This window comes from Marmota flaviventris, chromosome 12, assembly GCF_047511675.1.
Source record: "Marmota flaviventris isolate mMarFla1 chromosome 12, mMarFla1.hap1, whole genome shotgun sequence".
NCBI lineage: Eukaryota > Metazoa > Chordata > Mammalia > Rodentia > Sciuridae > Marmota > Marmota flaviventris.
This window is the reverse complement of record NC_092509.1, coordinates 13,195,196-13,217,976: the sequence shown is the minus strand read 5'-3', so window position 1 is coordinate 13,217,976 and position 22,781 is coordinate 13,195,196. Positions and strand designations below refer to the sequence as shown.

At 41.4% G+C, this 22,781-nt stretch overlaps 1 protein-coding gene across 3 annotated transcripts in view; it reads right to left on the bottom strand.

Moving 5' to 3' along the window:
* The window catches only part of Tbce (tubulin folding cofactor E), a 46,507-nt gene extending 30,333 nt beyond the window's left edge, over positions 1-16,174 (bottom strand). For 2 of the 3 annotated variants that reach the window (XM_027948047.3, XM_027948049.3), the window contains exons 1-2: positions 16,098-16,174; positions 7,088-7,218 (exon numbers count right to left, since the gene is read on the bottom strand). In XM_027948047.3, the coding sequence (XP_027803848.2) occupies positions 7,088-7,187 (100 nt within the window). In that variant the 5' untranslated portion in view covers positions 7,188-7,218; positions 16,098-16,174. The other variant, XM_027948048.3, reaches the window with a different exon arrangement.
* Between the last annotated feature and the right edge of the window lie 6,607 nt (positions 16,175-22,781).

Sequence of the window (22,781 nt, the reverse complement as noted above, 5' to 3'; positions counted from 1 at the left end):
TAAAAAGGACTGGGGATGTGGCTCAGTGGTTAAGCGCCCCTGGATTCAATTCCAGGTACCAAAAAGGAAAATCCTCATGTTTAGAAATTAAGCAATATTCTTCTAAATCATCTTGTGTTCCCCCCACCCCCAAAAAATCACAACATAAACTAGAAACTATTTTGAACAGAATGACATAAGATTACACGTGAAAATTTGTGGAATGCAGCCTAAAGTCGTGTCTAGATTCATAAGTTAGATGACAACTGAAAATAAATCATCTGTCTCAAAATGTTCAGGGCTAGAAGGTAAAACTAGAAAATCAAACCTACAGCAAGCAGGAGGAGACAGACGACAATGGAGAGAAATCAAGACAGAAAACAAACAAGACGGTCTCTTCCCTACAGCACCTCAGTCGTCTAGCAGGACAGACTTGTAGACCAGCGGCCAACATGAAGGGAAGTACGGGTGCTATGGGAGCACAGGTAAGGGTGCTTATTGGTACTGCTGTGGGGGGAAATGCAGACCAAGGCAGGGAGATCCCAGGACCTGTTGTGGGAACCAGAAATCATCCAGCACAGCTGGGGTCAGTGTTGCCCAGAGTCTGGGGCAGGAGCATGGTCAGAAACAAGATTAAAGGTGAGGAAAGAGGCTGAACAACTGGCTGAGGTGAGGCCTGACTAAAACTCTGGTAAAGCACTCCAAAGAGCTTGTGCCTCATCTCTCTCCTCCCAAGAACCCTGTTAATAAGCAGGGCAGAAATGATCTATTTTAAAGAATGGAAGCTCAGAGAAAACATATGACTTGCCAAATAACGACCAGACCATGGCCTAGCATGCTCAAAGTACACAATCTTTTTTTTTTTTTTTGAGAGAGAGAGAGAGAATATGAGAGTTTTTTGTTTGTTTGTTTGTTTGTTTTTTAGTTTTCAGTGAACATAACATCTTTATTTTATTTTTATGTGGTGCTGAGGATTGAACCCAGAGACCTGCGCATGCCAGGCAAGTGCGCTACCACTTGAGCCACATCCCCAGCTCCAGATCTTTTGCTTTCTAATCCCCCCCCCCTTTTTTTGTACCAGGGATTGAACCTAGGTGTGCTTAACCAGAGACATATCCCTAGCCCTTTTTATTGATTTATTTTTAAACTTTGAGACAGTTTCACTGAGTTGCTTAGGGCCTTGCTAAATTGCTGAGCTGGCTTTGAACTTGTGATCCTCTTGCCTCAGCCTCCCAAGCCACTGGGATTACAGGTGTGCACCACCATGCCTGGCTCTAATCCATTTTTTGTCAAATAATAAGCCGTTATGTGAGAAGTAATTATAACTATTGATGTCTTCAAGAAAATTCTCAGAATAGGTTGAGTTGATGGTTGTTAACAAGAAAGCACTTCATAAGACCATTCTTTCACCTGATGAAGAATAAGTCACTTCTCAGCTGAAGCAGGTAGAAGGGGCAAGGCCAACCTTCACTGTGATTCCCTTAACTATCTGTTATGGTTTAGATATGAGGTATCCCCAAAAGCTCAAGTGTGAGACCATGCAAGAAACTTTAGAGGCGAATGACTCTCATGAGAACCTTAACCTAATCAGTGCATTAGCTCACTGACATGGTTAACTGGGTGGTGATAACTGGGCAGGTATGGATGGAGGAGGCAGGTCACTAGGAGTACACTTTGTAGTTATACATTTTGTCCCTGGTGAGAGAGAAGCTTTTTCTTGTTCTGCTTTCTGATTGTCAATGTCCTGAGCTGCCTTCCTCTTCCACCACGATGTTCTGCCTCACCTTGGTTCCAGAGCAATGCAGCCAGCCGGTATGGACTGAGACCTCTGAAAAGATGAGGATGGGCAATGCCAACCTTAGCCTTGTTGTTTCTTCTGCTCCTTGGCTTCCTGGACTGACCAATTCCTGAGACAACTAACATTTTTTTTTTTTTTTTTAAAGACATGTAACTACATTTAAGTGATATGGGGATAGCTCATATCTAAGTAAATCTGAGCAATTCAGACCATACACCCCCATTAAGCAGCATTGCTTATCTGATTAATTCTCTTTTAATTTCTATATTACACTCAAAAAGGCACCCCCCTAAGGGCTTTGGAATATGGACAACAGCTTATCACCAAAATAAATTTTCTATACTACAATATCTGGTATCATGTTATTTCAATGTTAGTGTAAAACAATCTCAGGCTCTTGGAAATTACAAAGCAGTTTGGTTTCAACATCACCCTACACAGTCTTGAGTTCATATCTTCCAATGCCTCTGAAGATAGCCTTTTGTTTTTATAACCTATAACTTGAGAATGTTTTCAAAGGAGCTGCAAAAACACAATTAAAAAAACACAAACACTTCAAGGAGAAAGAAAAACATAATACTGAAAGATCAAAAATCATCAACAAAAAAGGAGGGGTGGAAAATCATTAGAATAGAATAACTGAGAAAGAGTGATGAAGATGTGGCTCTGAGCTTCCTTATAGCAAGATGCAGTTCTCTTGACCACTGTTAGAATCCTTTCAGTTCATTAGAAAAGATGTCCTTCCTTTTCCCTGAGCCAACAGCTCAGCTCCTGTCACAGGAGTCCCTCTGTAAGGAGCAAGCTACTCTCAGAAACAGCAGCATCATCGGTTCACAGATGTTTCACAGCAGCTGTGTCTCACATAGGCCTCAATAGGGCTCAGGGTAAAAAGCTCAGTTCTGCAAAGGCAGCTAGAGAGAGGGCCCAGAGGTTCTATGCGGCTTTCTGGTGATTTCACTTTTTACCAGAATATTAGCACTTCCTAAAGGATAAAAACAACCCCTCTCAAAGCATGGGCACTAGAATCCACTAAGGAGCATGTTAAAAATGAGGAGTCCTTAAAAAAAAAAAAAAGAGGAGTCCTAGGGTTGGGGTTGTGGCTCAGTGGTAGAGTGTTTGCCTAGCATGTATAAGGCACTGGGCTCCATTCTCAGCACTGCATGCATAAATGAATGAATGAATGAATGAATGAATAAAAGTACTGTGTCCATCTACAACTAAAAATATATTTTTTTAAAAAAAATGCAAAGCTATTTTAATAACCTAAACTGCATGATTAAAAAAATTAAGTATAAAATGTACATATTATTTTATAAGAAGATGTACTTATTTATAAGAAAATGTACAGTGAGAATTTAGGGATAAAATTCTACTATGTATATAATTTAAAATGTTAAGCAATGCAGGGTGTGGTGGTACATGCCTATAATCCCAGTGACTAGGAAGGCTGAGGCAGGAGGATTGCAACTTCAAAGCCAGACTCGGCTACTTAGCAAGGCTCTAAGCAACTCAGTGAGACTGTCTCTAAAGAAAACATTAAAAAAAGGGTTAGGCTGGCTGGGGATATAGCTCAGTTGGTAGAGTGCTTGCCTAGCAAGCATAATGCTCTGGGGGTTCAATCACCAGCACCAGCACCCCCAAAAAACCCCAAAACAAAAAAACAACAGGAGGGCAGGGTTAGGGGTTAGGGATGTGGCTCAGTGGTTAAGCACCCCTGGGTTCAATCCCTAGTGCCAAAAAAAAAAAAAAAAAAGAAAGAAAGAAAAAAGAAAAACCACATTAAGCAAAAATAGCAATAAAACAAATATGGCAAAATGCTGACGATTGTTAAACAGACATGACAAGTAAACACAGGTGTTCATTACACTATTCTCCTTTTCTCTCATTTGAAAACTTATAATAATACATATAAACCCTCCTTAAATCTATTCTATTTCTAAGAATGAATCCTCCAGATACATCTCTATTCACTAAAAATGCCTGGAAACAATATCATCCTGGTAGCGATGAGTACCTCTGGACCCCAAACTATGGCCTCTACATGCTATTTGCCATTTAAAAAAACAGACCAGAAAAATGAACCTTACATTCTTGACAGCTTCCTTATCATACCAGGGCAGCTCTCGAAGCTGTAGAGGGTGCACACATCCCTGGCTTCTGACCTTCTTCCACATTCAAGGTGAGATGTGGCTAGTGAACCATCCCACATCACTTCACTGACAATGCCAATGCCTCTTCTGCCTTCTCTTCCGATTCTAATGCTTCCTATGATTACACTAGGCCCACCTGGATGAACCAGGATAATTTTCCAATCTTAAAATCAGCCAATTAGCAAACTTAATTCCACCTGCAGCCCTAACCCTCTTTGACATGTAACTTAGCATAACCACAGGTTTTGGGGACATCTTTGGAGTACTATTATCTGCCTCCCATAGCAGCCCATCTTTACCTCCATCTTAACAGTTTTCATGCATAACACTCTGCAATCTATAGTAATGCTTACCACGGGATATTATATCCAATCATAAGAATCCATTTGTAAAACATTAGAATTTGTTCCTAAGTAATTTTTTTAAATGCTTACTTATAACAATGGCTAACAATATGATCAATGACTGGTCTAATGACTGGCTTTAAATGATTGGCTTTAAACACATCAATGCATTTAGCTGCCATGATGGCCCTACAACCACATCTGGTGAAATACCCCTGAGAGTAATGACTAAATGTATGTTCACTGTCTACATCTTTGTACAATTCCACCAGATGACCTCTAACATCAGAGCTCTCACAGGGGAATGCCGAGCCCTTTGTTGAGACCAGTGACTAGGAAGGCTCAGGCAGGAGGATTGCAACAGCCCACCTAATCCTTTTGCCCAATCCTTCCATAAGTACTGGTTCCAGAGTACTTCCTAATGAGCTTTCTGAACATTGAGCTTTCTGGATGCAAATCTCTACCCCATTCTGCTTTCCAAAGAACTTGGGTATTAAAAATTTCCAAGTACTGCACATTGATTCAACCTGCAGATGGCAATCTGCCTATATAATATGTACCTAGAGAATATGTATGTTCTTGGAAAGCAGCAGAGTAGAAATGGCATGGGCTCTGAAGCAGACTCATATTTGAGTTCTGCTATATGGAAGTTTCGAGATCTGAGACTTGGTGTCTTCATCTGTAAACACGGGACTATAACATCCATATCTTAAGTTTGTTACTATAATATTCAAAATAAAGAGCATACATGACAGAACCTGGCACACAGTCATTATTATTTAAATGTTACTTTCTCTTCCCATTTATCAATCATCCTAGTCAAATGGGGGCAGAAGGAGGACCCCTTCTCCATCTTACATGCTTGTTTAAAGCCTTCCATGGCAATTTCCAAGAAGGCAGAGTCACAGTGATCTACGCAGGGGTTCAAACTAAAACTTAATGCACAGCCAGTATGGTAGTGCATGCCTGTAATCCCAGCAGCTCCAGAGGCAGGAGAATTGTGAGTTCAGAGCCAGCCTCAGCAAAAAACGAGGCACTGGGGCTGGGGATGTGGCTCAAGCGGTAGCGCGCTCGCCTGGCATGTGTGCGGCCCGGGTTCGATCCTCAGCACCACATACAAACAAAGATGTTGTGTCCGCCGAAAACTAAAAAATAAATATTAAAATTCTCTCTCTCTCTCTCTCAAAAAAAAAAAAAAAAAAAGCGAGGCACTAAGCAACTTAGTGAGACCCTGTCTCTAAATAGAACACAAAAGAGGGCTGGGGATGTGGCTCAGTCATTGAGGGCCCCTGAGTTCAATCTCTAGTACATCCCCACATCCCCCACCCCACCCCCCAAAAAAAGGAAGAAGAAAAAAAAAATTAATGCACATAAAAATCTTCTGGAAGGCTGTATTTTTATTTTTTGTGATGCTGAGAGTAAAATAATCCAGGGCCTTGTGCATGCTAGGCAAGCACCCTACCTCTAAGCTATAATTCCAGCCCTAGAGAACAACTTTATTTTTTTTTCATAATATCTTTATTTTATTTATTTATTTTTATGTGGTGCTGAGGATCAAACCCAGTGCCTTGCGTGTGCCAGGCACTCTACTGCTGAGCCACAGCCCCACCCCGAGAACTACTTTTTTTTTTTTTTAGCAGTACTAGGAATAAAACCCCAAGGGCACTCTACCATTGAGCTACATCCCTAGTCCTTTTTAAGACAGGGTCTCGCTAAATTGCTGAGACTGACTTTAAACTTATAATCCTCCTGCCTCAATCTCCTGAATTATAGGCATGTATTACCATGCCTGGCCCTCAACAACTTCTTGAAACACAAAATTGCTGGGCTCTGTTCCCAGAGTATTTGTAGATATGGGGTAAAGCCCAAGAATCTACATTTCTAAGGAGTAATCAGATGAAGCTGATTCTAGTTAGGGGCCACACACTGAGAACTTCTGGTTTAAATTTCTCACTGAGTCTCCCTGTACCTACTCAGGCCAGTTCAGAACATATAGAAAATACTCAAATATTCATTGATTAAAATATGTGAATAAGTGTATATTACAAAAGTAAAAACCTAGAAAGCAATGTCCAAAAGTGGAGAATAATCAAATATACTCTATTAAATGTAACCATTAAGAAACCCGACTAGGGCAGGTATTGTGTCTACCTACAACTTAAATAAATAAATAACCCCAACTAAAATGCTTTTTATAGAAACATGAAATTATACACCAAATAATGAAAATAGGTGACAAAAATTGCATGTATATTAGTTTACAATAAATACATTTACATATAGATTAATGGCAAAGGACTTTGTAGAAAAATTATTTATTTTTTGAGTAGCAAATTACAAGAATTCAAGACTTTTGATTGCTTAAGATTTCCTCAGATAACATTTTTGGTCGGTTTAATATAAAACAGAAGTACTAAATAATTAAATAGCGTACAATTAAACAAAACCATGTGTACCACATGATATCGTCAGCCAAATAAATCTACGTGTAAGTGTCTATAATTGGTTAATTTCCCAAAAATTGATATTAAAAAGTGCTACTGAGCTAGGTGCATTGGTGCACACCTGTAATCCCAGCAGCTACAATCTACAGCGGCTTCAGGAGGCTAAAGCAGTAGGACCTCGAGTTCAAAGCCAGTCTCAACAACTCAGTGAGATGCTGTTGCCGAATAAAATACAACAAAGGGCTGGGGATGTGTCTCAGTGGTTAAGTGCCCCTGAGTTCAATTCCTGGTACCAAAAAAAAAAAAAAAAAAAAAGTGCTACTGAGAATCCTACACAGAAAAAACTGCCCCCCTCCCACACACACCACTTACCTGCCACAGGAGGAACAACGCCAGAAAAACGCACTGTTGCATATTCTCCATTTACTTCAACTCTTTGACCAATGACATCTAATGTCAAAGTGTCACTCATTATAAGACAGCCAGAATCCAAAATGTGAGATCTAGGGGAGGAAAAAAAATCATAGCATTGAGAAAAATTTAATAAAATTTCTTTAAGAAAGCTAGAAGCAGTGAGTGGGGCACACCCATAATCCCAGAAATTTGGGAGGCTGAGACAGAAGGATCAAAGTTTGAAGCCAGCCTCTGCAACTCAGCCAGGACAAAGCAACGTACCAAGACCCTGTCTCAAAATAAAAAAAAAAAAAAACACCAAAAGGGCTGGAAATGTAGCTCAGAGGTAAAGTGCCCTTGGGCTCGATCCCCAGTACCAAACAAAAACCAATTAAATTTAAAATACACACACATAAAATTCTAAAAATAAAGACAAGGTCTTAAAAGGTGCCTGGGTATCTAAAGTGTCAGGATGGATGAGGGTCTGCAGCTCAAGACATGTTGTGCATGCATGTAAACAGAAATGGGTATCTGGCCAGCACAGTGGCTCATACCCATAATTCCAGCAACATGGAAGGCTATAGCAGGCAGGACTGCAAGTTTGAGGCCAATCTCAGCAACCTAATGCTATCTCAAAATAAAAAGGATGTAGCTCAGGGTAACTCAGTGCCTGAGTTCAATCTCCAGTAACAAAAAAAGAAAAAAAAAGAAACGGGTACCTAGAAGTCATCAGAAACTAATACAGTAAGGGTGGATGAGACCGAAGGTGCATTGGGGGAAAGAGGCAGAATCCCAATGAAAGGGAGAGGGAAGTAAACCCTAAGGAGTGAGATGAAGAAGAGCCAGAAAGGAAAATAGAAAGCCAGACTCTGGGGTCTTGGAACTCAAGAGGCAAAGCTTACAGAAGAGGCAGAGGAGCAACAGTGCCGGATGCTGCAGAGAGCTTGCAAGATCAGAGCTCAACAACCTTGGCTTCTTCTTGCTGGACAGATATGGTTCACAAACTCAGTCTCAGAATAAAACTTGATTTTTCTTATAAAAGGTTAGCAATGTAGCAGTGCAAGAATTTCCTTTTCCCAGGGCCTCATGCATGCCAGTGCAAGGATTTTTAGATGTATGCTACAGGTCTACTGAACAAAAGTTCTATATTTTAATAATATTATCATGTAATACATGAAGGTAATAAAAACTTAGATTGTGAATCACAGCTTCTTGGGTCATAATCATAGTTTGCTTGTATGTGGGCTACTGGAGGCTCTGGCACGACACCTGTGCACCTCTCCCACCACAGAGAATGGGAGACATTTCCTCTGCTCCTGGAATTGTCTATGTCACGTCCGCCCATATTCCAGAACAGTGTGAGCATTATCATCTCAGACTGCAGAACGTAAATTTATCAAATTTCAGTGTTAGTTCCTGTTAATCAAGTCCTCTGGCTTTCATAAAATATATTGTCCCCAATTCTTGTGAGAAAAATCCTATTTCAAATGGAGCTGAATTTATTGAAAAATGGGAGAAAAGGTACACATTTATGAATATGCCAAAATGAACCCCATTGCTACATAAAGCTATAATGTTCTAACAGAAACACTAAAAAAAAGGGGAGAGGGACAAGGTTGGGATTGTAGCTCAGTGGCAGAGTGTCTGCCTAGTCTGCGTGAGGCTCTGAGTTCAATCTCTAGCGCCAAAAAAAGAATAAAGGAAGACAGTCAGCAAGGAGCCGGAATCTCTAGATCTAGATCCAAACCTGCCCAATAGCACTGAAAAGCAAAAGCATCATTCCAGAGCCTAAACATGGTAGGAAAAGTTTGGACGATTTTGAGGTAAGATCCATGCGCTGGTAGGAACTGGTGGCAGAACCTTGAGTTTTAGGAAGTACAGAGACAGAGCTGCTAAGAGGTCTGGCCAAGGCTATGTTCAGAAGCTGAGTTCTAGTCCCTGAGGAGAGAGAATTAATAAGTAGTTGTAGAACTCCATTCCTACAAGGAATTTCCATTAACTAGAGTGCATGGAGTTATCTAACCAGAAACTCTTAAAGCCCTACCATCAGTCTGGAGCTCTGGATGGGGCTCAGCCCTAGCCTCCCACCTTGAAAACTGGGCTACCAGTGAAAAAGAACAGGGTGGTGATAAATGGGTGAGTAAAACCAAGTGAGCAATTACAAGAGGAGGAAGACACTAGGAAACCATTCCACTGACACTCTTAACATGTACACATAATTCACGAATTATGAAGTTCCATGTGCTAGATCCTCTCTGATCTCCAGTAGCAATTTTTTCATTCCCACAAGCATGCTACAGCTACAGGACCAATTACATCAGCAGATATAAAATATCTATGCTTGGCCAGGCACAGTGGCGCATGCCTATAATCCCAGCAGATGGAGAGGTGGAGGCAGGAGGATCGATTGTGAATACAAAGCCAGCCTCAGCAAAAGCAAAGCGCTAAGCAACTCAGTAAGACCCTGTCTCTAAATAAAATACAAAACAGGGCTGGGGATGTGGCTCAGTGCTCAAGTGCTCCCGAGTTCAATCTCTGGTATGCCCCCACCAAAAAAACAAAAAAGACACCTATGGTCAATCATCAAGTGGCTCTCCATTAAGTCAGTGTTTTGATGATCTTGCCCAAGCTCTTGACCCTTCAAATAATGTTTCTTGATGCTGTGATTTTTCTTCGGTGATGACTTGAAAACTGGATCCATGTCTCAAGAACTATGCCTCAGCTCCAAGGCCTTTACCCTGTTTCTCTGACCAGTCAACGAGTCCCTGCTTCCTGTTGTTGAACCTACTTGATGCCATTACTGGCCCCACTGCACCTCTATGGCCCTCTGCTGACACCACCACTTACATCCTCCCTACTCCTACCTCCACTTTAGTGTTCAAACTGTCCTGAAGTTAGCTGCTCACCTAGATTTTCGGTAATTGCCTGCACTGGGGATCTGAGAGGGATCTTTTCTGTGGTGGCCAATCTGGATGCCTTGAAACCTTTATTAAACTGGGATGCCTTTTTTAAACACATGTGCTTGCTAATGAATTAAGACAGACCATTTAGTTTTGGAGTAACTCTCCTTGTTAGATTATTCTTGTCTTAAAAGAAACAGACGGGGGTGGGGTGGGGGTGGGTTGTGGCTCAATGGTAGAGCACTTGCCTAGCATGTGCGAGGCACTGGGTTCGATTCTCAGCACCACATATAAATAAATGAATAAAATAAAGATCCATCAACTTCTTTAAAAAAAAGTTAAAAAAAAGAAAAGAAAAAGAAAGAAAGAAATAGGCAGGATGCGTAGCTTTATGCCTATAATCCCAGAAACTCAGGAGACTGAGAAAGGAGGATCCCAAGTTTGAGGTCAGCCTTGGCAACTTAGTGAGAGCCTGTCTTAAAATAAAAACCAAGAGGGGCTGGAGCTGTGGCTCAGTGGTAGAGTGCCTGCCTCACACATATGGGGCACTGGGTTCGATCCTCAGCAACACGTAAAAAAATAAATGAATAAATAAAGGTATTTAAAAATAAATAAATAATAACATGAAAAGGGTTGCGGGGGGGGTGGGGCTGAGGTTGTGGCTCAGCAGTAGAGGGCTCGCCTCGCAAGTGTGAGACCTTGGGTTCGATCCTCAGCACCACATAAAAATAAATAAGTGAAATAAAGGTATTGTGTTCAACTACAACTAAAAAGTAAATATTAAAAAAAAAAGGAGCTGGGGATGTATGTCAGTAATAGAGGACCCCTGAGTTCAGTTTCAATCCCTAAACACACTACACACACACACATACACACACACGCGTGTGCATGCACATGTGCACCATGAAATCTACCCATCATCTTCTAGTATTGCCCTCTCCAACTGTGACCCACCAATGCACTCCCTTTCCAGCGGACACTGGAATATTTGAAGGACATCCTTATGTTATCATTTCTGCTCTCCCTCTACCTGTCTTATGTCTCAAACCTTTGTACCAGGTAAATATTCACAGGCCTTTAAACCATCCTCATAAGAATTGCGAGTTCTCGGGCTAGGATTATAGCTCAGTGGTTGAGTGCTTGAGTGTGAGGCACTGGATTCAGCACCACATAAAAAAAATAAATAAAATAAAGAGATTGTGCCCATCTACAACTAAAATTAAAAAAAAAAATTCCAAGTTCTCATCTGGGTACAGTGGTGCACATCTGTAATCCTAGAAATTTGGGAGGTTGAGGCAAGAGGATCGGGAGTTCAAAGCCAGCCTCAGACTTAGCAAAGCATTAAGCAACTTAACAAGACTCTGTCTCTACATATATTTAATGTCTATAAAAGGGCTGGGAACGTTGCTCAGTGTTTAAGCACCTGGTATCCAAAAAAAAAAAAAAAAATTCCAAATTTTCCCTATAATTCATTTACAAATTCCACCGATAAATTTTAACACCCAGAAATGAAAATCATGTTACAAATGTTACATGTCACCTGTCTGGGTATACAATGGTCAGGATACAACTCACCCACCAGCATAGACTTAACAATACATTCACCTTTCTCCCTTTGCATGGGAAAGACAGTTGCAGGAGATTAAGGTTGCAACGAAATAACACCAAAGCCATTTCTGATTACCACCATCTTCTGTCCATAACACTTAAATAAATATTTAAATTTCACTATAATGACATTACCCTAAGAATGGATTTTACTAGTTTTAAGCACCCTTTTAATTAACATGTATACAGATTTTATTACAACTGAGATACATACTTCCTTTATTAAACATTTTTTTTCTTTTCTTTTTGGTACTAGAGATTGAACTCAGGGGCACCTGACTGCTGAGCCACATCCTCAGCCCTATTTTGTATTTTATTTAGATACAGGGTCTCACTGAATTGCTTAGCACCTTGCTTTATGCTGAGGCTGGCTTTGAACTTGAAATCCTGTCTCAGCCTCCTGCCGCTGGGATTACAGGCATGTGCCATCACACCTGGCTATTCTATAAACACTTTTGAACAGGGCCACAGAATCATCACATTAGTCACTTCAATGTTCAAGTGTGAGCCAGGCATAGTGGTGTACATCTGTAATCTCGATGACTTAGGAGAATGAGGAGGGAGGATCTCAAGTTTGAGACAAACCTCAGCAATTTAGTGAGACTCTGTCTCAAAATAAGATAAAAAGGGTTGGGGATATGGCTCAGTGATAGAGCACCCCTGGGTTTAATCCCCATTACCCAAAACCAGCCAAAACCCTGGGAATGCTGTGTCAAAGGACATATGCGTTTTACATTTGAGTACCTAATACCAAATGTCCCTTTATAATGGCAGTTCCAATTTACAATCCCATCAGGAGTATTATGAGGGAAGCTGAGTATCTCTCCTTTTATGTGAACTACCCATTCATGTACTTTGCCCATTTCCTACTGGTTTATTTATTTATTTTCTCATCAGTCTGATGTTTTTTTCATTGCTGTTGTTTCTTTTGTTCTCTGAGATGGGGTCTCACTAAATTGCCAAGGTTGGCCTTGAACTTGCCATCCTCCTGCCTCAGCCACCAGAGTAGCAGGAGTCACCACAGCTGGCTCTCTCACAGTCTTAATAATAACTACGATTCCTCAAATTAATTTTAAAAGACTAGAAAAGCATAGACTAAAGCAGCTATTTGCACTTACATGTTTATAGCAGCATTATTCACAAAGGGCCAAAAGATCAAAGTAACTGAAGTGTCCTTCAATAAATGAATATGGTGTGCGTGTGCGCACAAAGGAATATTATTCAGCCTTAAAAAGAAATCCTGGCACCTGCTACAACATGGATGAATCTTGAGGACATTATGCTAAGTAATGCCTAGCATGTGTGAGGCACTGGATTCGGTCCTCAGCACCACATAAAAAATAAATAAATAAAATAAAGGTACGCATGCCTGTAACCCCAGCAGCTGGGGAGGCTGAGGCAGGAGGATCGCAAGTTCAAAGCCAGTCTCAGCAACAGCAAGGCACTAAGACCTTGTCTCAAATAAAAAAGGGTTGTGGATATAGCTCTGTGATAGGGCAATTGACCAGAATGTGTAAAGCCCTGGGTTCAATCCACAGTAACAAACATAGACCAAAAAAGAAAAGAACAGAAGGAAAAAAGCTATAGTGAAGATAAATCTTGCCTCAAACTGTTTTTTTTTTTTTTTGGTACCTGGAATTGAACTCAGGGTCACTCAACCACTGAGCCATATCCCAGCCCTGTTTTGTATTTTGTTTAGAGACAGGGTCTCACTGAGTTGCTTTGTACCTCCCCACTGCTGATACTTTGAACTTGGGATCCTCCAGTCTCAGCCTCCTGAGCCCCTGTGATTACAAGGATCTGCCACTGTGTCCGGCTCTTGCCTCAATCTTCAGAGGAACTAGAGTGACCCTGATTAATTGTGATGAAGTAAATCACCAACATGTGAACACTGTAATCATAGTTGCTGAGGAGGCTAAAGCAGGAGGATTCCAAGTTGTAGACCAGTCTGCACAACTCAGCAAAACCCTGCCTCAAAAATGTAAAAAGATTAAAAAAATTAAAAAGAGCTAGGGTTGTAGCTCAGTGGTATAGCACTTGCCTGCCATGTGCATGGCCCTGGGCTGTATCCCCAATATGGGGGGGGGGGGGGGGAAACCCAAACATTATTGACTACTTTTTTGGTACCAGGGATTGAACCTAAGGGAACTTACTACTGAGACACATACCCAGCCTTTTTAATTTTTTTTACTTTGAGACAGGGCCTTGCTAAATTGCGGAGGCTAGCTTTGACCTTGCAAACCTCCTGCCTCAGTCTCTTGAGCTGCTAGAATTACAGGCATGCACCAGAGAACCTGGCACATTATTGACTTAAAAAAAAAAAAAAACTTTCTAACTGAAAATTTTTACTAACTTTTAACTGAAAGTTAGCACTTTCCTTAATTACGTACATAGACATAAAATATCACAAGTTGGATTAGCAGCATCTGTGATTCTCATCTTTAGAAATCATATTTTTATATCCTATTACAGCTGTTACAGATTTCTCAAAGTATAGTTTATATCCATCACTATTTCAAAACTAAAATATTTCTTAGAACTACTAGGCCTGAGGCAATAGCTCAGTGATAGAGCGTGCCTACCATGCACAGGCCCTGGGATCCATCTCCAGTACCTGAGACAAACATAAAAAGACCTGACACCTAGATCTTGTCGCTTAATGTGTTAATAAAGAAACACATTATATTACTGTTTCAAAATATTTTGATAATTATTTCATGAAAGTAGTTACCTCTGAAATCCTATGTATTTTATTTTCTGTAATTAAACAGTCTATGAAGGAGTCTACAGGCTTTTCAGACTAAGAACTGAGAAAACTGGAGAACATGAGAGGAATTCAGGGGTTGAGTATCATCAACAAAGGAAAAATTTAAAACTAAATTATGCACTTTGCAAAGATGCTTTCATTTTATCTCAATTATGCAATATTAGTTGAAATTTTTATTATTTTTGTGATTGTTATTTTGAGATGGAGTCTTACTAATTTCCGCAGAATGACCTTGAATTTGTAATCCTCCTGCCTCAGCTTACCAACTGGCTGGGATTATGTGAGTGGGTCACTATGCCCAGACCATAACTGTTAATCTTTTTTTGTGTGTGGTGCTGGGGATTGAACCCAGGGCCTTGTGCATGCAAGGCAAGCACTCTACCAACTGAGCTGTATCCCCAGCCATAACTGTTATTCTTTAAAAGTAGAAGACCTGTTGGGTATCCCCAGCCATAACTGTTATTCTTTAAAAGTAGAAGACCTGTTGGGTATCCCCAGCCATAACTGTTATTCTTTAAAAGTAGAAGACCTGTTGTGTGTGGACTCTAATCTCAGGGCCTCAGAAGGTTGAGGCAGAATTGAAAGACTGAGGCCAGCAACAGCAATTTAGCAAGATTTTGTCTCAAAATAACAAATATAAAGGACTGGGGATGTAGCTCAGTGGTAAAGAGCCCCTCTGTTTTCAATTCCTGTATCCAAAAAAGAAAGAAAGAAAACAAAATCCCAGTCCCCATGAAGCTACTGAGGAGAAACAAGTGATAAAGATAAGCGCAATGGATCTGTTAAAGACGAAGGCCTCCCTGAGAAGGTAATATTCCAAAACCTGGAAGAGAGAGAGAAGGGATTGAATCACTGAGACCATTCCAGGCAGAGGAAAAAAGTGCAGATAGCCTGGGGGAGTGCTTGGGGAGGCAGGCCAGGAGGCAGGCCACACAGCAGTCAACAGATTAGTAGAGAGGACATCCAGCATGAAGGTCTCCAAACAGTTGGCTTTACTGAGTGAAATGGCAGATCATCTGATTTATTTTTTCAGAAGGATCCCTCTAGGGATGCTAACAGACTAAAAAGAAAAAAAAAAAAAAAAAGTTGAGTCCAGCTGGGTGTCCTTCGGCCAGGTGAGAGGTAACCGCAATCTGAACACGCAAAGATGGTTCGGAGTGGACAGATCGTGCTGACAGCAGCTGCTGAAGCTCAAGGAGAGAAAGCTGAGTCAAGAGGACTCCCAAGCGAGTAGAGACAATTAAGTTCAATACAATAAACCTGCAATTCAAAAGGCAGACCGTCACCTTGATGGGGGGACCCCAGCGGCATATTGTTTATAACAGCACATCTCATATAAAACGAAAATGCCGGGAAAAGCCACGAAAACAAACAGCAAAGGGAGGCAGCCGGGCCTGCGCACCTGGTGAGGCGAGCGGCCGCGCCACCAGCCGCTTCCGCGGGCGGCGCTGCCACACCATGCTCCTCCCCGGCTGGCGCCGAGGGCCGTGCGATAGGCCGGTGCCGACGCTGGCTCCGGCAGGCCGGCTCTCCTAGCGGGGCGCCGACCGCGGCCGGGGACCCGCGCAGCCCCACCCTTCCCCAGCGACGGCGGCGTCCCCGCGGGCACCTCAGAGCCCGGGCTGCCGCCCGGGTAAGTCCAGGAAGGGAAAGGGCACAGGGCGGCCAGGCGAGCCCCCAGTCCGGCCTTCGCGGCTCAGCTCTCGAGGCTCACCTGCCAGCAGCAGCTGGTGGTCTCGGCGGCTGCCCCTTGACAGCGGAGGGCAGCAGAGCTTCCGGCCCCGGGCGGAAGTGCTATGGGGGATACCGGAAGTCCCGCCCCGCGGAGCGAGCGGCGACCGCGGGAGCTGGCTGAGAACGTACAAGTGTTCCCAAGGCCAGCCCCCGGCGCCGGACAGGGCGTTCCAATGACCGCGCATGCTCTGGCCCAAGGGCCCTCGCTACGCGGGTTGCCAGCCCTGGAGAGTCGGGCTTGACGTAGGCAGGTGTGTAATACGTGGGCAGTGTGCAGTCGCGCGTGCCGGCCTCCCTAGCGGAAAAGGAAGGCCGGCTAGTAGGACCACAGGCGGGTGGAAGGCAGTGCGAGTACCGGAGACAGAACGGGAAAGCCGCCCCTGCGCACGACAGTCTCCACCGTCGCCGTTCTCGGCGGTTAAAAATCAAGAGACTGGGCTGGGGACATGGCTCGGGTAGAGCGTTTGCCTGGCGTGCCGTGGTGACGCAACGCAACGTGGTGAGGACCCGGCAGTGACACTAGCGGAACGTCTTGCGCGGGGTCTGGAACGTGATTACAGCTCGCGACGCAGGGTTAAGCGTGAGCTGTTTTGGAGAGCTTGCCTGTCAGGAGCCCGGTCGTGGGTCGCCTCCGCCGCAAAAACAAGCGGGAAATTATCGAGGGCGTCACTAATCCAACCAAAGGCTGCTGCAACACGCATGCTGAACGTCAAGGTTGAGCAGAGTTTCAACTGGCAAAGGAGGGAGAGACTCCCGTTGTGAAGCTGCTTTTGTTGGTTAACGAAAGGACATATACAGTGAATCTTAGGTCCTAAAAATAAACTTTCAGAAACTGCTGTTTGGAATCCTATCAGTAAGAATGCACCATCCCACTCTTGCTTGGAGAATCCTCTGAGCCAATCCTCATTGTCGCACTTTTCCAATACTGATATAAAACTTCAAATAAGGACTTCAGATAACATTCCACATTTATTTTATATCTTTAGAGCTCTATCTGTGGATATGTATGTTTTGAGACCGGGCTCGAGATTGGAGGCTGGCCTCAGACTTGTAATCTTCCTCCTAAGTATCTGAGATTACAGCCCCGAAAAAATTAACCTCATCCACTAAATTCAGATGATCCACAAAAATATAAAACATGAATCTTTCTTTATAAAATAATTTACTTTCTTTGTTAATTGTGATAACATTTACCCAGTTTTTCTTAGAATGAAAAGATGACACCTCTTTACTGTCAGTCTTCTCTCTTCATGTTGATCAGCACACTGTTACCTCAACTATGTTATCTTCTTCAAAGTGGTTGTCCTCTAAATTCTTCTTTCAGTGGTAGAGAGATTGCCTGGTATGCTCAAGGCCCTGGGTTACAGCCCCAGCAATACAAAATAAATATGCTCCCCTGAAATAAAGTCTTCCCCCAAAAAAATCTATATGTTTGTCTCTTATTCCTCATCCCTTTCTCTTTAATCCTTTCCAGCCTGACACTTTGTCTATTCTTCCTCCAGTTCTTCCAAAATCACCTACTCAAATGTTATTAGTGACTTCATATCACCAAGGTCGTTTCTCAGTCCCCACATCCTTTGATTTTTGTACAGCATAGTTTCATAGGGTTAATTATCCCAATAGCTGTAAAAATCATACTTCAAACATTGTAGGAAAAAATTAACCCTTTGCACTGCAATCCATTCTGAGTCCCATCATTCATGCAATAAGTAAATATTTAGTGACTACTAGCTTTGCAGTGAAGATCTAGCAATGAAAAGAGAAATGCAATATTCCAATCCTGGAGAGATGTATGCTTGATGGTGTGAGTTAGACAATATGTGCTGGGTACAGTGATGCATGACTTACTATACCATTGACTTGGGAGGCCGAGGCAGGAGGATCACCAAGTTCAAGGCCAACCTGGGCAATTTAGTAAAAGTAAAATATAAAAAGAGCTGAGGATATAATTTAGTGGTAGATCACCCTTGAGTTCAGTCCCCATTTATGAAGAGGAAAATAAAAAGTAGCTTAAACCAGAGAGGTAGGGCCAAAACTGAAAGGGGGTTGCAGCTACTTTGAGAGAGAGCATTCCACGTACCCTGCTCCCTTATCTACGTGTTGCATATCACAAAGATGGCAACAAGATTAAAGCCCAGCCAATCAAAGGCCTCCTTATGACTTCACTGCTAAAGTCAAAACAGGAGCTTTTGCCTTTGAGATCATGGTACTTGGCTGATAAAGACATTGGAAGCCAGGGACCATTTTTCCTATCATGGGAAAGAGTTTGTCCTTTAGCATCAAAGAATGAGGCCAACATTAAAAAGAATAAAATGTAGAACTAAGAGGAAAAATGAGGAGAGAATAAGTGATTTAACCCCCAGGACTTAACAATAACTAAAGTAAAAAACTCCTGGATTTTCCAATTATAAGGTCTAGCTAATTCCTTTTATGATTAACTTGGTTTGACTTTAATTTCAGTTGCTTAGAATGGAAAGAGCCCTAACTACTACAGAGTTCAATACTCACAACCTATGTATCAACTAGGCTGGGGGAAAGATAAAGATTAAATGTTTTAGATAAAAGAAATTTAGAACTGGGGATGCAGTACAGTGGCAGAGTATTATTCTATTATGTGCAAGCCCTGGACAACCAAAAAATTGAAAAATATGGGAGCAAAGATAGATTATGAAAGCACATGCCAGCAACTCAGGAGGCTGAGGATTATAAATTCAAGGCCAGTCTCCACAATTTAGTGAGGGCCTAAGAAACTTAATGAGACCCTATCTCAAAATAAAAAAACAAGAAAGGCTAGGGATATAGCTCAGTGGTAAAGTGCCCCTAAATTAACTCTCCAGTACCAAAAAAAAAAAAAAAAAAAAAAGAAAAGAAAAGAGAGAGAGAGAGAATTGGGTGGGAGAATATAGCCAATAAACAACAAAGGGTGTTTGCTATAAAGCTCAAGCCTCATTTATTTTACGTATATTCATTAATCATATAGAAGTGACCCAGGTCAACAGTAGACATTTGTAACTTGTGTTTTTCTTTTAAAAGTCGTGGTGTAGAGCCAGGTGCAGTGGCACATGCCTGTAATCACAGCAGTTTGGGAGGCTGAAGCTGGAAGACTGCAAGTTCAAGGCCAACCTCAGCCATTTATCAAAACCCTCAGCAACTTAGTGAGACCTTGTTTCAAATTAAAAAATAAAAAGGGTTGGGGATATGACTGATTGGTTAAGCACCCCTGTTTAGACTCCATTACCAGTAAATAAATAATCCCATATTGAATAAATGTTTTCTAGCTGCCTTACAGTGAAGTCAGCAGCTTATTCAGGGCCTCTTGTGTCTTGGGAATAACAAAAAAGACTCCAGTTGAGCAAGTCTTACGCATTTGAAAAATCATTACCTTAACTGAAGGCCATATTTAAGTTGCACTTTGAAAGGTACCTATTAAATACTTAGCTAAAAGCCACTTCCACTGATTTCCTATTGGATGGAAGGGAATAGTTTGTTCAGTTACATCCTTACGATTATTTGTTATACAGACATCTTAATTGTGAAAAATTGCTTCATTTTCAGCTTCCTTAGTTCAGTTTTTTATGTTCAATTCTCTATGGTTAATTGACTTAGTATTTGTGGCACACATCTGTAATTCCAGTACAGTATCATTGCAAGTTTGAGCCCAAGGCTTGGCAACTTAGTGAGAGTCTGTCTCAAAGTAAAACAAAAAAACAAACAAACAAAAAAATTAAAAGTCTGGGGATGTAGCTCTGGTAGAGCACCACTTGGGTCAATCCCTGGTACTGCAAATAAATACATTAAACAAATAAAACCATTTGTTTCTTATAAAGAATCAACATCTGCTGGATTTAGTTGCATATACCTTTAATCCCAGTAATTTGAGAAGTTGAGGCAGGAGGATCATGAGTTCAAAGCCAGCCTCAGCAACTTGGGGAAGCCCTAAGTGACTCAGCAAGACCTTGTCTCAAAAAATAAAAAAGAGGGGCTGGAGCTGTGGCTCAGCAGTAGAGAGTTCACCTAGCACATACAAGGAGCTGGGTTCTATCCTCAGCACAACAATCAATCAACCAATCAATCAATCAAGGTATTGTGTCCATCTTCAACTAAAAAAATATTTAAAAGTAAATAAATAAAATAAAAAAAGGGCTGGGGGTGTTGCTCAGTGGTTAAGTACCCTTGGGCTCAAAACCTGGTATCAGAAATAAAATGAGACATTGACATCTATATATTAAGACTATTTATTAGGCTAAATCTCTTGAAAACTTGTTAACTCTTAAATGTTCAACTATTTCCATTTTACAATTTCTATTGAGCAACTCATCAAGTTTTGGTTAAGATTTACAAACCACTTTTAACAGTTTACCATTACTACTACTTCACCATCGAAGTCCAAGTATCTTCTATTACTCATCATAGTAATTCTAATATCTTTGCATATATTTTTCTTTGTGTACACTGATATAATATGTAATTCAAAGATATTAAATTGGTAATTCTCCGTAGCAGAGTACTTTTAAAAAGAATGTGCCAGCTGCTGGCTCAGTGGCATGAACCTATAATCCCAGCACTCAAGAACTGAGGGGGAGAGATCCCTGAGTCTTGGGAAGCAAGGCAGCCTGAGCAACACAGCAAAACCCCATCTCAAAATTTAAAAAAAGAAAAGAAAGAAAGAAATGTGCATGGTTGGTAAGACAAATGTTTCCAAGCTATCTCAGTGACAGAATGCCCATTAATCAGTGGTATGAAACACTGTACGTAATTCACTTGAACTAAAGGGTTAATTCTGAAATTTATTAGATTATTGCTTATTGCACTTTTTGTGGGGGGAGGGTACTGGGGATTAAACCCAGGGGCACTTAACCGCTGGGTCACATCCACAGCCCTTTTTTGTATTTTATTTAGAGACAGGGTCTCAATGAGTTGCTAAGTGCCTCACTAAATTGCTGAGGCTTGCTTTGAACTTGAGATTCTCTTGCCTCAGCCTCTCAAGTCTCTGGGATTACGGGCATGTGCCACCGTGCCTGGCTTATTGCACTATTTTTTTTTTTAACCAACCCATGTATAGTGAAACTATGCCATAACATTGTAGGTTATGTCCAATATATTCAATTACAAATTACTAAAATTACCAGAGTGAGTTTGCAGTTAGCTAAGTGGGAGTGTAGGGGTTGAGGGAGCCAAGTGCCAACTGCATTATAACTGAATTCACATTATTGTAGGGCCCCTTATTGTCTTTTTCTGTAAACACTCAATATCAGCTATTGTGGCATACTTGGGAGAAGGATGGACTGAAATGGGGAGACATTACAGGAAGAAAACTTTCTGTTATTATAATAACCAAGTGCTTTCCAAACTTTTAACAGCATCTAAGAGTGCATGAAGCATTGGAGACAGTGTTTATAGAAAAGCCCACTGCTTTGGCTTGATTCAAGGTCCTGGTGCTGCTTTGCAAATACTTGAAGAAAACATAAATATCTCGTGCTTGAAAGACATTTCATGAATATTTCCCCCCTTTCCTCCTCCTAATACATTGATTGAAAAGAGCCAATGAATAAATCTTGAGTATATAAGATGGAATGGAACAAGGCTTTCAAAATATAAAGTGAATCCAGGCATGGTGGCTCACGACTGTAATCCCAGTGGCTCAAGAGGCTGAGACAGGAGAATCACGAGTTCAAAGCTAGCCTCAGCAATGGTGAGATGCCAAGTAGTGAGACCCTGTCTCTAATAAAATACAAAATAGGGCTGGGGATGTGGCTTAGTGGTTGAATACCCCTGAGTTCAATGCCCAATACCCCCCCCCCCCAAAAAAAAAAGATAGATATAGAAAGTGAAGGAATCAGGAGTTCCTTTGGCTTAGGGCAAGTCAAACTTTTGGGGGGACCAAAGGCAGACTATTTGAAGACAGACTTGAAATAGGAGGAAAATTAAGAGAGTTTACATTTCATGAAAGAAGAGTGGGAAAAAATCAGGGGACATTGATAGTTGAAATCTTCTCTGGGAAAGATTAGATGTAAAATAAAGGGTTATTGGACTGCAATATATAGTAAGTTATAATGGCCACAACAGCAGTTCTGAAAACATTCCCTAGAAGCACTCAGCAACAGAGCAAGAACAAAGTAGATGGTTTTTTAGGCCAAGGAAAGGAAGCAAGTGATCTAAAAGTCTCCCTTAAGTGAATGATAATAGGGTGTAGTTAGGGACAGAAGGAGGTAAGGTAGGAAGAGGTCTATAGAGCAGAACAGAGAAGAGCAGCTGAATTTAAGGTCCTGCTGAAGCTGAACATGTCTAATTCCAGCTACTCCAGAGGTTGAGGCAGAATGCAGAGTTGGAGGCTGGCCTTGGCCATTTAGTGAGACCTCATTTCAACAAAAATAAATCTTGCTCAGGTAACTGACCTTTATAATATTCTTTTGAATTTGGAAAATAAATGAAATCAATTTGTCTTTTGGAGCTGTATTGACTAGAAAAATTATGTTTTACCTTTACTTTTTTTTTTTTTTTTTGGTATTGGGGATTGAAGCCAGCCGTGCTTAACTATTAAACCATATCCCCCACCCTTTTATTATTTATTTACTTAGATACTAGAAATTCAACCCATGGACACTTTACCGCTGAGCTATATATCCCCAGTGCTATTTATTTTTTGAGACAGGGTCTCAGTAAG